The 13,416-nt window shown below is 35.5% G+C and overlaps 2 protein-coding genes and 1 pseudogene across 2 annotated transcripts; 1 reads left to right on the top strand and 2 right to left on the bottom strand.

The window, feature by feature from the left end:
- Nucleotides 1-955: 955 nt before the first annotated feature.
- On the bottom strand, nt 956-2,056 carry LOC104704969 (uncharacterized; annotated as a pseudogene).
- Nucleotides 2,057-3,452: 1,396 nt separating this feature from the next.
- Nucleotides 3,453-6,066, top strand: LOC104702770 (ubiquitin carboxyl-terminal hydrolase 4). Its single transcript, XM_010418690.3, has 6 exons — nt 3,453-3,787; nt 4,066-4,176; nt 4,345-4,443; nt 4,572-4,760; nt 5,021-5,202; nt 5,541-6,066. The coding sequence occupies exons 1-6, from the start codon at nt 3,671-3,673 to the stop codon at nt 6,004-6,006; spliced, it is 1,164 nt and encodes a 387-aa protein (XP_010416992.2). The 5' UTR covers nt 3,453-3,670; the 3' UTR covers nt 6,007-6,066.
- Nucleotides 6,052-11,573, bottom strand: LOC104702771 (calmodulin-binding transcription activator 3). Its single transcript, XM_010418691.3, has 14 exons — nt 11,146-11,573; nt 10,427-10,546; nt 10,187-10,302; nt 9,937-10,025; nt 9,783-9,825; nt 9,475-9,685; nt 9,266-9,376; nt 8,864-9,153; nt 8,679-8,736; nt 8,221-8,585; nt 7,463-8,142; nt 6,857-7,385; nt 6,444-6,764; nt 6,052-6,345 (listed from the first exon to the last, which is right to left on the bottom strand). Exons 1-14 carry the CDS (start codon nt 11,183-11,185, stop codon nt 6,217-6,219), a joined length of 3,102 nt encoding a protein of 1,033 aa, XP_010416993.1. The 5' UTR covers nt 11,186-11,573; the 3' UTR covers nt 6,052-6,216.
- Between the last annotated feature and the right edge of the window lie 1,843 nt (nt 11,574-13,416).

Here is a 13,416-nt window from a genome sequence, read left to right as displayed (position 1 = left end):
AACCACAATTTAAACCAAAATTACACATAACCTCACCCTCAAACACAAAACCAAAAACACCTAAATGAATGGACCTAAGACAAAAAAAAGTTCCAAAAGTTTTCGACTACAAGACCATATGACGTGATCTTTCAAAGCTAATTCATTTTCCTATCACTTTCGTCAAGGGATCCAAATTAAAGCTTAGTCACAGGGGAAAGCCTTCATATGATGTGGCGTGGTCTTTCAAGTACTTCAGATTGATCATGGATGACCAATTCATATGCGTAAGATACGTATTGATGCAAACGTCACGGTGCGTTCGAGATTCTCGTGAATTTTTTTAAGATACAAAAAAGTTTTTTCTTTTCTTTTCATTTGAAAGATGGAACTTTCCCCTTTGGTGCTCTAACAGAAAGAATTAAACGTGGAGCCATATTACACACATACTATGTACGTACAGTATATGATTCAGAACTTATCCATCCAAATACTTGCATTTAGGAAAATTTAATATTCTCTCCATATTAATTTTAGATACATATATATCGTTCTGAGATATTGGTTTGCTTAAAAAAAGATTGGTAAAATTATAATAGACTATATATAATCATATGTATGGGGCTAATATATAATTCGAGGTTGGTTGATTTATTATTTTTATTCTATTACAAATATATTATATATACATTGAAAGAGATTTCAGTTTCAGAATTAATATTTCTTTTGTTTTGTTTGGTATTGAGTTTGAGCTTTCATATAGAACACATAATGCCAGATAAGATTCATATGTTAGGTTTACTTGAGTCAACTCAACTTATCAAAACTAAATACTGTACAGTACTTTACAAATACATTTTTTGTCACGAAAAAAATAAAATACTTAACATTACATTATATATCAACTCACTCTTTTATGGAAAAGAAAACCTCAATTAAAATGATTTGACCTTTTAAAAAAGCCCCTTAAAAACGATCACAAAAGAAAATAAAGAACATGGCTAACAAAAAGTTCTCAACAAGAAGTGTTAAGAACTTAAGCTGTTTGAGGTGAACACATATATGCAGGCCCGAGTGTTCGGATATCGGATCGGATTCGGTTCGGATATTTTGGATTTCGGATTTTTTGGATATTAGCTTTAATATCCATTCGGATATTTAAAAAATTCGGATCTGTTTCGGTTCGGATAATTCAAATTTCGGATCGGTTCGGATATATTGTCGATAACCAAAATTAAACCAAATTTATTGGATAAGGTTTTATTCGGATATTTTTTAATCTGATTGTATTCAAAAACCCATACTAACCAAGTATTTGAAAAAAAATAGAAATGAAATAAATAAAAAGTTTAAAGTTCAAACTAGCATAAAATTATACCAATACATAAAAGTGCGACGTACTGAACATCCAAAATGAGACATAAAACCGTGTCAATAATAAAAAAAAAAATCAAAGTAAACAATAACGTAGATATAGGAGTATATCTACGATTTGTGTATATTGTATATAGTTAGGTGTGTATATCTATATCTACGATACATATCTACGATACATTTATATCGTATATAGTTACGTATACATCTATCTTTATAAAGTTGTTTCTTATATTTTCGGTTATATTCGGATATCTATTGGATATCGGTTCGGATCAGATTTAACCCGATATCTAAAAATAATGAAAACAAAAACCGATCGGTTATTTCCTCAATATCGGTTCGGTTTTTATCCGATTTTTTTGGTTCGGATTTTCGGATTCGGATTTTATGCCCATGCATACATATATGAGAGAGATTGCTCAATCAATTTCCCAACCGAAGCTTTAATGACACAAGGGACAACTTGTTTAACCTCTAAGCTATCTAAAACTATATCATCATCATCATCTCGAAGATGATCTTCTTTTTCTTCTACTTCAGAATCATTGTTGTTTCGATGATCTTCTTCTTCTTCGTCAGAATCATCAGCAAGCAAATGGGGCGGAACTACAGATTCTTGAAGCTCCCATTCTTCAATACTAAGTCCCCATTCTTGATATTCCACCCCCGCCATTGCTAAAGCATCCATCGAACTCATCATGAGACTAGAAAGTGATTGTAAAATGTTATTTGCTTTGGAATCACTATAACTATATAAAAAAAAAAGAACAAACTTTTGAGTTCTACTTCTTCTTCGTCTTGTTTGGGGATGAGTACGTACGTGTGGCCAATGACCTTATTATATATAGGCATGTACGGACGTGCGGGTTTCCCTGTTATATCCCATGAAAGATCACGTGAAATGTTCAAAACTAAACCACTTGAATTGATTTTTAAATGTCAAATACTTTGGTTGACAAGAAAGAAAAAAAAATGTCAAATACTTCGAACGTAAAAACAATATGAACAACAACATACTCGTGATTCTCCTCAAAGTTGATGACCATTTGCATATTGAAAGTAGTAATACTATTCTTCTCTAGCCCGCTCATTGTAGTGATCTATTATCCTATATCAATTAAACATACTCACAAATTGATCCCACTCGATCGAATACATGATGATGAACACATAAAAAAAATGTTATTTGGACTAGGACTAGACATCTCAGTCTCCACCAGTGCAACAGCAGTCTCTCTACAGGATACTTATCTTCACCATTGGTTCGAAACCTTCCAAGCTTATTAATGTGATCTATCTCATTTCATAGTTCTAATTTTTCAACTTCTCTTTCTTTATTTTAATAGAATTATTTTTATCAAAAGAGAAAATATTTGGCTCGTGAAAACATAAACATTAAGGTTTGTCTCGCCGTGGACACTTATTGCCCGTCACGGTGACGACTTGATTCAACCGGATGGTTTAAGATCGGAATAAAACGGCTGCGTTTCATGTGCGAGGCAAAAAAACATTTGCAGTTTTGTCCTCAATAATGTTAAAATGTTCCACACGTATCTCTTACCTTAGTACAATTTTATTTACCAAATTACACCAAATATGTATTTAAATTACGCAGAACAACCACATGGAAAGAATAACTAACAATTTACTCCTCTCAATGAATTATAATTGTAATGGTTTTTTTATTTATTTAGTGTTGTCATCTAGTATTTTCATATTTTGGATTTACCCCTCTAAAATGAAAATATCATTTATTTCATAACATTACAATCCAAAATACCTGAAGACAAAAATTTGATTTTCCAAACAGGCAAAAAGATAAACTAAAAAGGTTAGTCCAATCAATCTTAAAATTTGGCAATAACCAACACATATTTTCGTTATATGCATTATTATTAATGATTTGAGCTAAATGAAAGAAAATTGACTTGACAATTAGAACAACTTTTTCATCACACACTTATGTGATTTTTTTTTTTTTTTTTTGGGTAGAATGTGATTTAAAAATAGTTTTACGTGGGGAAAAATATAAGTTAAATCAAAAGTAGCTGTTAAATATAGAAATTAATAAATGTTCCCTCAAACAAAATTAATTTGCATATAATATCCGCGTAAAACAAAAACATTCAATTACGACCCTCTCATCTCCTCCTCTCTACTCTTAAAAGTTAAAACATCTTCGAAATCTGAAAAATCTATAGACTGAATCCATCTCTCATTTGATTCGACTCATACCTTTGTAGGAGTCTCCGAATCGAATCGAAACGAAATCACGGTGTTACGGTAGGTCCGAGAGGGAGAGGCTAGGTCTGATATGGGCGCCGCGGGATCCAAACTCGAGAAAGCTCTCGGCGACCAGTTCCCGGAAGGAGAACGCTACTTCGGATTCGAAAACTTCGGAAACACTTGTTACTGTAACAGTGTTTTACAGGTCTCTCGATCTCGATCCCTCATTTTGAGTTTCCATGTGTACGAATCGTTTTTGCTTTTTTGGTAGATTTCATCTTAGGATTTTGAAATTTCTGATTACTATCTGGAAAATGAAATGATCATTGCCTTACGAATCACATCGGATTTTGAAATTGTTTGAGAACAAATTGGTTTGATATATGAATGTAGAATGTTCTATCTCGATCTTAGGGTCTAGTCTAGAAGAAGGGCTGATCTTAACTAATCGTTTGTTTATATGAAACCTTTTCACTTGTGTAGGCTCTTTATTTTTGTGCTCCATTTCGTGAACAATTGCTTGAACACTATACAAATAATAAAGCTGATGCTGACGAGAATCTCTTGACATGCTTGGCAGACTTGTTTTCCCAGGTAATATTATAGTATAATTTGAGTATGATTCGTTTACTTTTGGAAATATGGCGTTGCAGATGTGTTTGCTTCGTTTAGTCTTTCGTTATTCTTGTCATCATCTACTTGATAATTGCAGTGATGTTTACTGCTCCTAAGTGTGTTAATTTTAGTACCCCTTTCCCATAGATAAGTTCCCAGAAGAAGAAAACAGGAGTGATTGCTCCGAAGCGTTTTGTACAGAGATTGAAAAAACAGAATGAGCTTTTCCGGAGTTATATGCATCAGGTACTCTGCGTAACTGCCTATCTTCTCAACATTCCCTTTTTTATGTGAGGATAGTGAAATTGTGGGAGAAGCAATATATATCTATAAACAAAGCGTTTGATTAGATTGTGTTTACTATTTTCATGCAGGACGCACATGAGTTCCTGAACTATTTGCTAAATGAACTTGTGGACATCTTAGAGAAAGAGGCAAAAGCTACAAAAACGGGGCGTGAAACGTCATCATCTCCTGAAAAGATTGCAAATGGATCGAAAGCTCCTCAGGAAAATGGTGTTCTTAAAGAACCTATTGTTACATGGGTGCACAAGATTTTTCAGGTAAGAAGGTGATTGTTAATAAATTGCATATCTTTTCTTCCCTCAGTTCATTTTCAGATGCAAAAAATTATTTGGTCATAGACCTATAGCTGCCTTCAGTATAGATGCAGTAAGCATCAATAATATTCCAGGACAAATCTTAATTTCCTGCATTCTCTCTAATCCCCAAAGCGAGCCCAATCTCAAAACTGAACAATACATATTATATATAGTCTTTTCCTGTTATCTCAAGTGATTTAGCATGTGCAAACTCGTTACAGGGTATACTTACCAATGAGACAAGGTGTCTGCGGTGTGAGACAGTAACAGCAAGAGATGAAACTTTCCTAGACTTGAGCCTTGATATTGAACAGAACAGTTCGATAACTAGCTGTTTGAAAAACTTCAGCTCCACAGAGACTCTACACGCTGAAGACAAATTTTTCTGTGACCAATGCTGCAGGTAAAAAATGCTCTTCCGTAATCTGTTTGCATTTACTATAACTGTATCAAATTATACAGCAAAACCCAACATGTTATGACTAGATCTTCACTGCTCCCTTAAAGTTTTTTTGGTTTCATACTCGAATATAATCTGTTTCAGTTCAGTGTGCACCCTAAACTCAAGTTTTTTTGCTTTCATAGTTCTTCACTGCTCCTTTAAATTATACAGAAAAACCCAACACGTTATGGTTTCACAACTCAAGTCCTTGTAGTTCGTTCTTCAGTGTGCAAGAGCAAGACTCCTAAAGTTTTTTAATGGTTTACATGACTGAAGCAGTTTTATGATTATTTGTGCAGTTTACAAGAAGCGCAGAAGAGGATGAAGATCAAGAAACCGCCACACATCTTAGTTATACATCTGAAACGGTTTAAATACATCGAACAATTGGGCCGCTACAAGAAGCTATCTTACAGAGTTGTCTTCCCGCTGGAACTGAAACTCAGCAACACAGTGGAAGAATATGTGGACATCGAGTACTCCCTCTTTGCGGTTGTGGTTCATGTCGGAAGTGGACCAAACCATGGTCACTATGTTAGCCTCGTGAAATCTCATAACCATTGGCTCTTCTTTGATGATGAAACTGTTGAAATGATTGAAGAATCTGCTGTTCAGACATTCTTTGGCTCATCACAAGAGTACTCGAGCAACACTGATCATGGCTACATCTTGTTATACGAGAGCCTCGGAACGAGAGCCTCGGAACAAGAACCTAATCTCATCAAATTTATTTTAACTCAGAAAAACAGAAAGTTTGTATACTAATGGAAACCAAGCCATGTACAGTTTAATGACAAGGAAGGTTTACTATTTGGTTATACAAAAGTTTGATTAATGTTCAAATATAATCATTTAAATGAGAGAGTGATGAATGCAGTTACAGAATATGAGAAGAGTGATTACATAAGAATTTACAAGTTTACTGAGTCAATAATACTGTGACAAGTATCATCACATAAAGCTTGAGAGTGGTTTCTAATTGGTCCATAAAGATGAGGACATAGGCAACATCAATGTGTCATCGTCTCCCAACAATGCTTCGATATCTATCAGATCATCATCAAAACATGCTGCTCCTTCTGAATTTTCAAGAGCCTTTTCCACCTAAAACCATAGATACATTAAGAATCAAGACTGTTCAGTTTTGTTGATTCTAAGAAGATAAGCTTAAGCTTTTTAAAAAAATAAAAATTATACATTACCTTGCTTTCTTGGATATCGTTGACCACATTTAGCAATCTACGGTACTGATCTCTAGCTTCAGGATATTGAACCATTGATTTCACTCTTGCAAGAGCTTTTTGTAGCCTTTCCTCTGTTTGTTTTCTTCCTTGTTTGAAAAAATCATCATCTTCTTCTTTCTCTGTTTCATCTTGCATCCTATTATCAACAAGTGCGTCTGACTTAAACCCGCGCAAACCAGCTCCTTTCCGTCTCCAACGCAATATCACCTTCTCTAATATCCCCACTGACCAAATAATCTTCCTGTAGTTTTTCCTAACCTGATAACCTCTCACATGAGCCTGCACCATTGCCAGTTTAAACCGTTAAGAATTTGAGAAACCTTGAAACAAATCAAGAACTTTGGTTTGGTTTTTCTCAAAACATTACACACCTGTATTCTGATGATTCTTTGTCTAGTAATCAAATAGTCTTTTCTTCCCTTGTAACCGCGGAACTTGTTCTGAATCCGGATAGCAGCGGCTTGCACGGAATCATCACTATGCGCCCGTCCTGATTTGTGTGTTTTAGGAGCAAGCATTGAAAGAGCACGCTCCTCCGACATTCCACGCTTTCTATCTCCAAGTTCCTTTAATTGCTTCTTCTGGAAAGACTGAGCCCTGAAAACCTGATGAATCCGAGCTGCTGCCTGAGTAGCGTTACGTACAGCTGTCAACGAGTCTGTTAATGATGAGCTGGATGGGCTAGGAGCAGTCTCAACAGTTTCTGCATTGTTATCATTTAGACTGAGCAAAGAAACATGGGCCCTTAAGGCATATTCCGAGAGATAACCAGCTATTCCTTTGTGACCATTAGCATAGGCTAGATCAGAAGGTGTGCTTCCTGATGGGAAATCTGGATTTGGGTCGGTTAAAGTTCCAGGAGCAGCACCAAGAGCTATGAGTGAACCAATTATCCGCTCCCTGAATATGAAAACACCTTTGTTTCAAATACAAAATCAAAGAAAAAGAAGATGAACATTTTTGTAGAAGTTACTCACCTGCCAAAGAAAGCTGCCCAATGAAGTGCCGTCCAACCATTTACATCGCGAAAATCAACGCTTACACCGGCAAGTATTGTTGGTTCTAAGGCCCAGTTGTAACCAAGAGAAGCTGCAAAGTGTAATACACCTTGGCCACCTTCATCCAAAACACTTGGACCTTTTCCCCCTTCTGCTATCTTTTGTAAAAGCCATGAGTGTAAGCTTTCTTTCAGAAATTCCTGCAAAAGATTCTTTTTCATATTTTCTTGGGAGATTTCATTCATAAGCATCTGATCCAACTGGTCATCGTTCTCGAAAAGCAGTAAACTAATCTTCTCGCTCACTTGAGACAAATCACTGTCATTCCCAGAAACAGCGGTTGAGCTTTCAGATTTCGAGCACAACAGTTTAACAAATCTTGCTTCAAGAATGTCAATAGTGGACTCATCATCTGTCTCTCTATCAAAAATTTGAGACTCCGCAACCTTATACTCGAATTCACGCACTTCACTGCATGCCAATCTGTTGGAACATGTTACATAAAACGGAACTCTTCCAGCCTCATGCATAGGAGCAACACATTGGAGAACACCATTAGCTATAACATCTGCTGGAACTTCTGTTTGCCCAAACATGCAAGACCACTCGCCAATTTCAGCCTCCTCCCGAGTCTTTAAGAATTTTCCAGTGACAAAAACCTAAAAAAGTTGAAAAAGAATATAAGCACAAACCTATCTTATGACTCCCGAGAAGATAAATTGATCAACACTGCTTACCACCACTTGACAGCCCACATACGCCCAGCTTGGAGAGAAATCACTGATACTAAAGAGCTGTTCCTTAGAGAGGGAAGGACTCATAACATATCCATCCAAGTCCCTCCTAGAGTTGTGACCATTGGAACCATCCTCACTCTCAACTTCTCCCCAGTAGGTTCTCGAACTTGATTGAGTAAAGGACTCGTTTGCATCAGCTAGAACACCAACATCTCCTAGTTCTTTGCTCATCCAGCGATTGAAACTGTCCATCTTTTTCAAACCTTCTTCGCCCAATGCACCGTCTAACAGATGCTGTTTCATCGTGGATAGATATGGAGCTTTTTCGTTTGAAGCTAGACTGCATATAGCATTAGGCTCTATATCTGCAGTCAATACAAAAAATGTTGAAAGTTAGCTTTTATAGACAAATAAATTCCAACCCTTTATTAAAATAACAAGCTGAGTGCAGTTCAAACCTTGTCCCTGGAAACACACAGTATGATCAGATGTAACTCCTAAATTTAACTCCTGATTCTGTAGACGTTTGAAAAGATAACAAATTCAGACACTCAGATGAATACATAGCCTATCAAAAGAGCCTAGAAACACACACAGCAAGAGGAATGCAGAAATTGAGCAATAAAATCAGAAATGTGTATACCCCGCTTTTGATCATGGACTCTTGTAGACTGGCAAAATCTTGCATAGTAAAAGAAGAGCTTTGGAGTATTTGGTCCAGCACTTCATGCTCACTGTTAGGCTGCAAAGGTACGCCTTCAGCTCCAGAACCACAATTTCCCAAAATCTCTTCCCAGGTTTGAGAATCAATGGACTTTTTGTTCCTTAACCCATTTGTTACTCCAGGACTGTTTATAGTTTTGCTTTTGTCTACCATAACTGAAGAATGTGTTATGGGGACTGTGCGAAACTCTTTCTGATAACTATCCCTGGCTGAAATTAAATCAAATAAAAAACTGTATGTCATTTGGAGGTACCATAGTTACTGGAACGATGCTTCTAATTAAAAGACAAAAGAGCATAAACCAGGCCACCAAGAACTTACGCGTCAAAGATACTTGATAGTAAGGATCAAAATCAGTAAGGTTTCCTCTAGTTGCAGGCTGCTGACGTTCTTGATGAGAGTAAACTATGGAGCTTCCATGCTGATTGTATGCTAGAGAATGAATGCATGTAATATGCATAAGATAAGACTAAAAAGGTATGTAATCCTCAATATGTAGAATGTGACATCATGTGTAAAAGAAGAAGCACCTGATTCAGCATCTTCAAGTTCTGGAGTGTGAAAACCATTGACACTTGCTGAGTCAGTAGTTTGTGAATGGTTGCTATGATCATTTTGATTAAAGCTGCAAGAAGCATAACCATCGTGTTCACTGGTTAAGGCTTCCCCAGTTTCTTGAGGAGACCGAGTAGCATCTTCAGTCTTTTGCATCCGATTAAAAGAAGTAGAAACTCTACTACCCTGATTCATGTACAAGTTTCACTCTCAAGTACTCTACTTCCGTGAAAAGCATAATAAAGAGGCAGAGTAAATAGCAAATAACAGGATGGGGTCAAACCTTAACTTCGAGATAGTGGACAAAAACAATGTGGGAAAGCTCTCTGTATTATTCACCAACAAAAAAACAAAAATGAGAGAGAGAGGGAATCTATCACAATAGTTTAAGAACACAAGCAAATGGCATAAAAGTTATAATGCTATAATAAGCTTACTCTTGAAGCAACCAGTAACTGCGTCTTTGAAAGTTTTCATTGTCTTGTCCATGGGCATAGTAACAATGTAGAACATCAACGCTTCCCGCCTGCACGGATATTCATAAGCTAGAGACATCACTAAAAAGCACCAACCAACATCTTGATGATATTTATATCATTTCGGATCAAAGAATCACAAAGTGCTTCTCTTTTGACCATACTTCTCAAAGAACTACTTAGTAAAAAAGAAATATGTCTTATTTACTACCTTCAACCTCTCGTGAGCTTCTTTCACTGTCTTTCCATCTTTTTTCTTCCTCCAATTATGCCCATCTTTCCTGAAGTATCTGAGCACCTTTCGATCAAACATAAAAACAGACCCACCTGAGAATCAGACAGAATTTAACAAGAACATCAGTCTTCAAACTCCTGAGTTTCATCCTACACTGAATGTTTATAAAAGAAAAAAACTTTGGCCCTACACGAGCAGGATGGAAAAAGAACTTACTTGATGGTGTAGTAGGTGGCTCGGTAGAAATTTGAAACCTTTGGTAATTCTGTAAAATTTCACATATTTCAGGTGGACGAAGCCATCGGTGACGTGCTTCAGAGAGTATTTGGCCAACATCTGTGGACAAAAAGTATTGCAATCAGAAGACACACAAAACGACTAAGAAGATATCATTCAAGAAGAAAGCTTTTAAGACATCAAATTAATCAAGAAAGCTTTAAGAGACTCTATACTACATTTAGTAAGTAGCTGCAGATCTAGTAGCCAAAAAAAAAAAAAGTCAACTTCATATTAAGAAGCAGCTAATTAAAGTAAAAACCAAACACACAGCACACTGATAGTATCTTGTTTTGGTCTTGATGTGATGATGATTTGTTCTTTAGATTAGATTAGTTTTTCCACTTGGATAAGTATTATAACCAGACTAGTAAGTGATGAACTTAATTACCAAATCAGAATATTCAGACAAAATATGCTTCCACAAGAACAAATCATCATCACTCAAGACTAATAATGGTAAAATAAATGAAAAAAAAAAAGCTATATTGAATAGATTCCACACATAAAGATTGAAACTTTGATGACTATGAGTGATAGGTACCAACATCAACACCAAATAGATCGAAAAAAAAAAACAACAGACTTAATCGGATATAAGATATGACCCCAAAAAATATCCCAAATAGATAAAAAGAAGAAGAGAACATTCACTTCACCTAATTCACTAACAGGGCTAAATCGTCTTGCTTCCGCCATAGATTCGTTTCTTCGATCTCAGAGCCTCAAAGCAGACATGGAAATAAATATATATAAATAAATAAATAAAAAGTGAAACTTTTAGAGTAAAGGTGAAAGCTTTCTTCTTCTTCTTCTTCTTCTTCTTCTTCTTGTTGTTGTTGGTGGAAACAGAAGCAGAGGTACGAATCAAAGACCAAAAAATCAAGAAATCAAAAAGGGTAAAAGTGAACAAGGAAGCATCTGAGTAGTGGTGAGAGGAGAGACGATAGGAATGAATCCGTACGATGAGAGAAATGGCCGTCGTTGTTGATTTATTTCTTTCTTTCTTAGTCAAAATTCTTCTGACGCAAGTTCCCCGACTCTGCCTTTTTTTTTTTTTTAATCTTATTTTTTTTATAATAATCTTATTTATTTATCAATCATTTTTTTTTTAATAATCAGATTTTTTTTTTTTTTTTTTTGGTACTATTGTATTATCAATTGGGTTATTTTATCACGTGTTGACAATATATTCTTCTGGTTTATAATTTACTTTTCTGATTCTATTTGGTTGAATTTGAAAACCGAATCTAATTTGCGCTGAGCTATATATATCATATGATCATGTAAATAATTTAAAGTATCATCAAATGATTACGTTTCATATCATATCATATAATGAAGAAAAAAAAAAAAAAAAACTTTCGTCGTTCGTACGTATATATGTCTAAGTCACTAGAGATAAATTTTCTACAACAACAAACAAACAAACATGTGGTAATCCGAAAAGTACAAAAGATATTTATTTGAGGAATTCTCTGATGGTTCCATTAGTATAACAGACGACGTACGATACTTGCTTTAGAAAAAAAGTTGGGGGGTATTTTGTGAAGATGTCATCGTAAAAGGGGTCAAAAAGTAAATGAGATAGTGTCTCGTGGTAAAATAAAACTTTTATGTTTGTAGAGAAAACCATGAAGAGCTTATTATGTGAAAAGTACGAATTTTTAGAGCATGAGCATGAAAAGTACGAATGTTTTTCTCATAGTTAGAATCATATATAGAAATGTCGTTTTGCTTATTTTAGCTAGCAATTGGCCGACAAATTAATCTTGATCATATCAATGGGGTTGAAGGCAATAGCTCGAAGGGCATGCACTAGCTAGTTGTAGGGACTTTCGAAGTCGTTGTTTGTTCATGGTCTACAAAGTTTTTTTCATGTTTTGTCTAGCTTCTTAGAGGTTTCTGATGCAACATTTTGATATTTTCTTTTCATTTCCACGTGCGAACAAAGAGATATTGAATTCAAAATTCTCAAGCGAATGAACTTAGATATTTTCATCAAGATATGAAGTCCAATTAATCCTTTCAAGGGTACGGTCCGTCTAATCCTGATCAAAAATAGGATAGCGGGTTGGAAGCGTTTTGGATCGTCTAATAGTCATTCTTTAATTAGAGCCGCTTGCACCCATTAACATGGTTGCGTTACCAAGTAGAAAGTGATACTCATTATTGATTTGGACCACTATAGAGTCAAACCCAAATACACGTAACACTAAAATTTTAGCATCCTACGTGGTAGCCCAAACCTAAGATAAGGATTAAGGAATGTCCAAAAACTATAATGTTGGAAGGTCGAAGACCATGTCGGGTGAAGAGGGGAGAAGGAGAAGGCATCATTCAAGCTAAGTTCCAGCCGGCATGAGTTTTTACTTCATCTAACTAAACTCGCTTACTAAATATTAAATACATGGATCTATCCAATTGTCGCAGTTAATCCGAGCAGGTGAGTTGCTTACTAGCCATGCGTTTGACCAATACGTTACTCGAGCGTGCAAAGATTTATTCATTAACTCTATCAAGTCGTGATGATAAGTTTTTACTCGCTCCATATGGTGTGGGTCAGTCGGGTCAGTCAGCGTCTTAAACAGGGCCGGCTCAAGTTTTCCTTGAACCTTGTACAAATTTTTATTTTTCTTTTCAAATTGGAGGTCTTATTTGTGGTTTTCAGAAATTTGAGATGTTTTTTTGTCGAAATATCAAATGTTGAGGGCCTAAAATCTTGTAATTTTTTTTCAAAAATAATTTGACATGATGCAGTCCAGTCAAGAGTTTGAACCAATTATTTACAATAAATACGATCAACTTACAATTAACAAAGAGGAAACTCTTTTTTTGGTATCAATGTTAAACAAAGAGTAAACCTATTTTCCATTATCCTGAACAATATAATGTTACATTACATGCATTGTTAATTTCTATTTTCCAAC

Source organism: Camelina sativa, chromosome 7 (assembly GCF_030686135.1).
Source record: "Camelina sativa cultivar CO46 ecotype springtype chromosome 7, ASM3068613v1".
NCBI lineage: Eukaryota > Viridiplantae > Streptophyta > Magnoliopsida > Brassicales > Brassicaceae > Camelina > Camelina sativa.
The sequence above is the reverse complement of the archived record's forward strand: the minus strand, read 5'-3'. Positions and strand labels throughout refer to the sequence as shown.

Coding starts and splice junctions, on each gene's coding strand:
- LOC104702770 (XM_010418690.3), top strand. CDS start 3,671: ATGGGCGCCGCGGGATCCAAACTCGAGAAAGCTCTCGGCGACCAGTTC. Junction 4,177..4,344: donor TGGCAGACTTGTTTTCCCAG/GTAATATTATAG, acceptor CCTTTCCCATAG/ATAAGTTCCCAGAAGAAGAA. Junction 4,761..5,020: donor GGGTGCACAAGATTTTTCAG/GTAAGAAGGTGA, acceptor AACTCGTTACAG/GGTATACTTACCAATGAGAC.
- LOC104702771 (XM_010418691.3), bottom strand. CDS start 11,185: ATGGCGGAAGCAAGACGATTTAGCCCTGTTAGTGAATTAG. Junction 10,303..10,426: donor GCCACCTACTACACCATCAA/GTAAGTTCTTTT, acceptor TCTGATTCTCAG/GTGGGTCTGTTTTTATGTTT. Junction 10,026..10,186: donor AAGCTCACGAGAGGTTGAAG/GTAGTAAATAAG, acceptor ATATCCGTGCAG/GCGGGAAGCGTTGATGTTCT.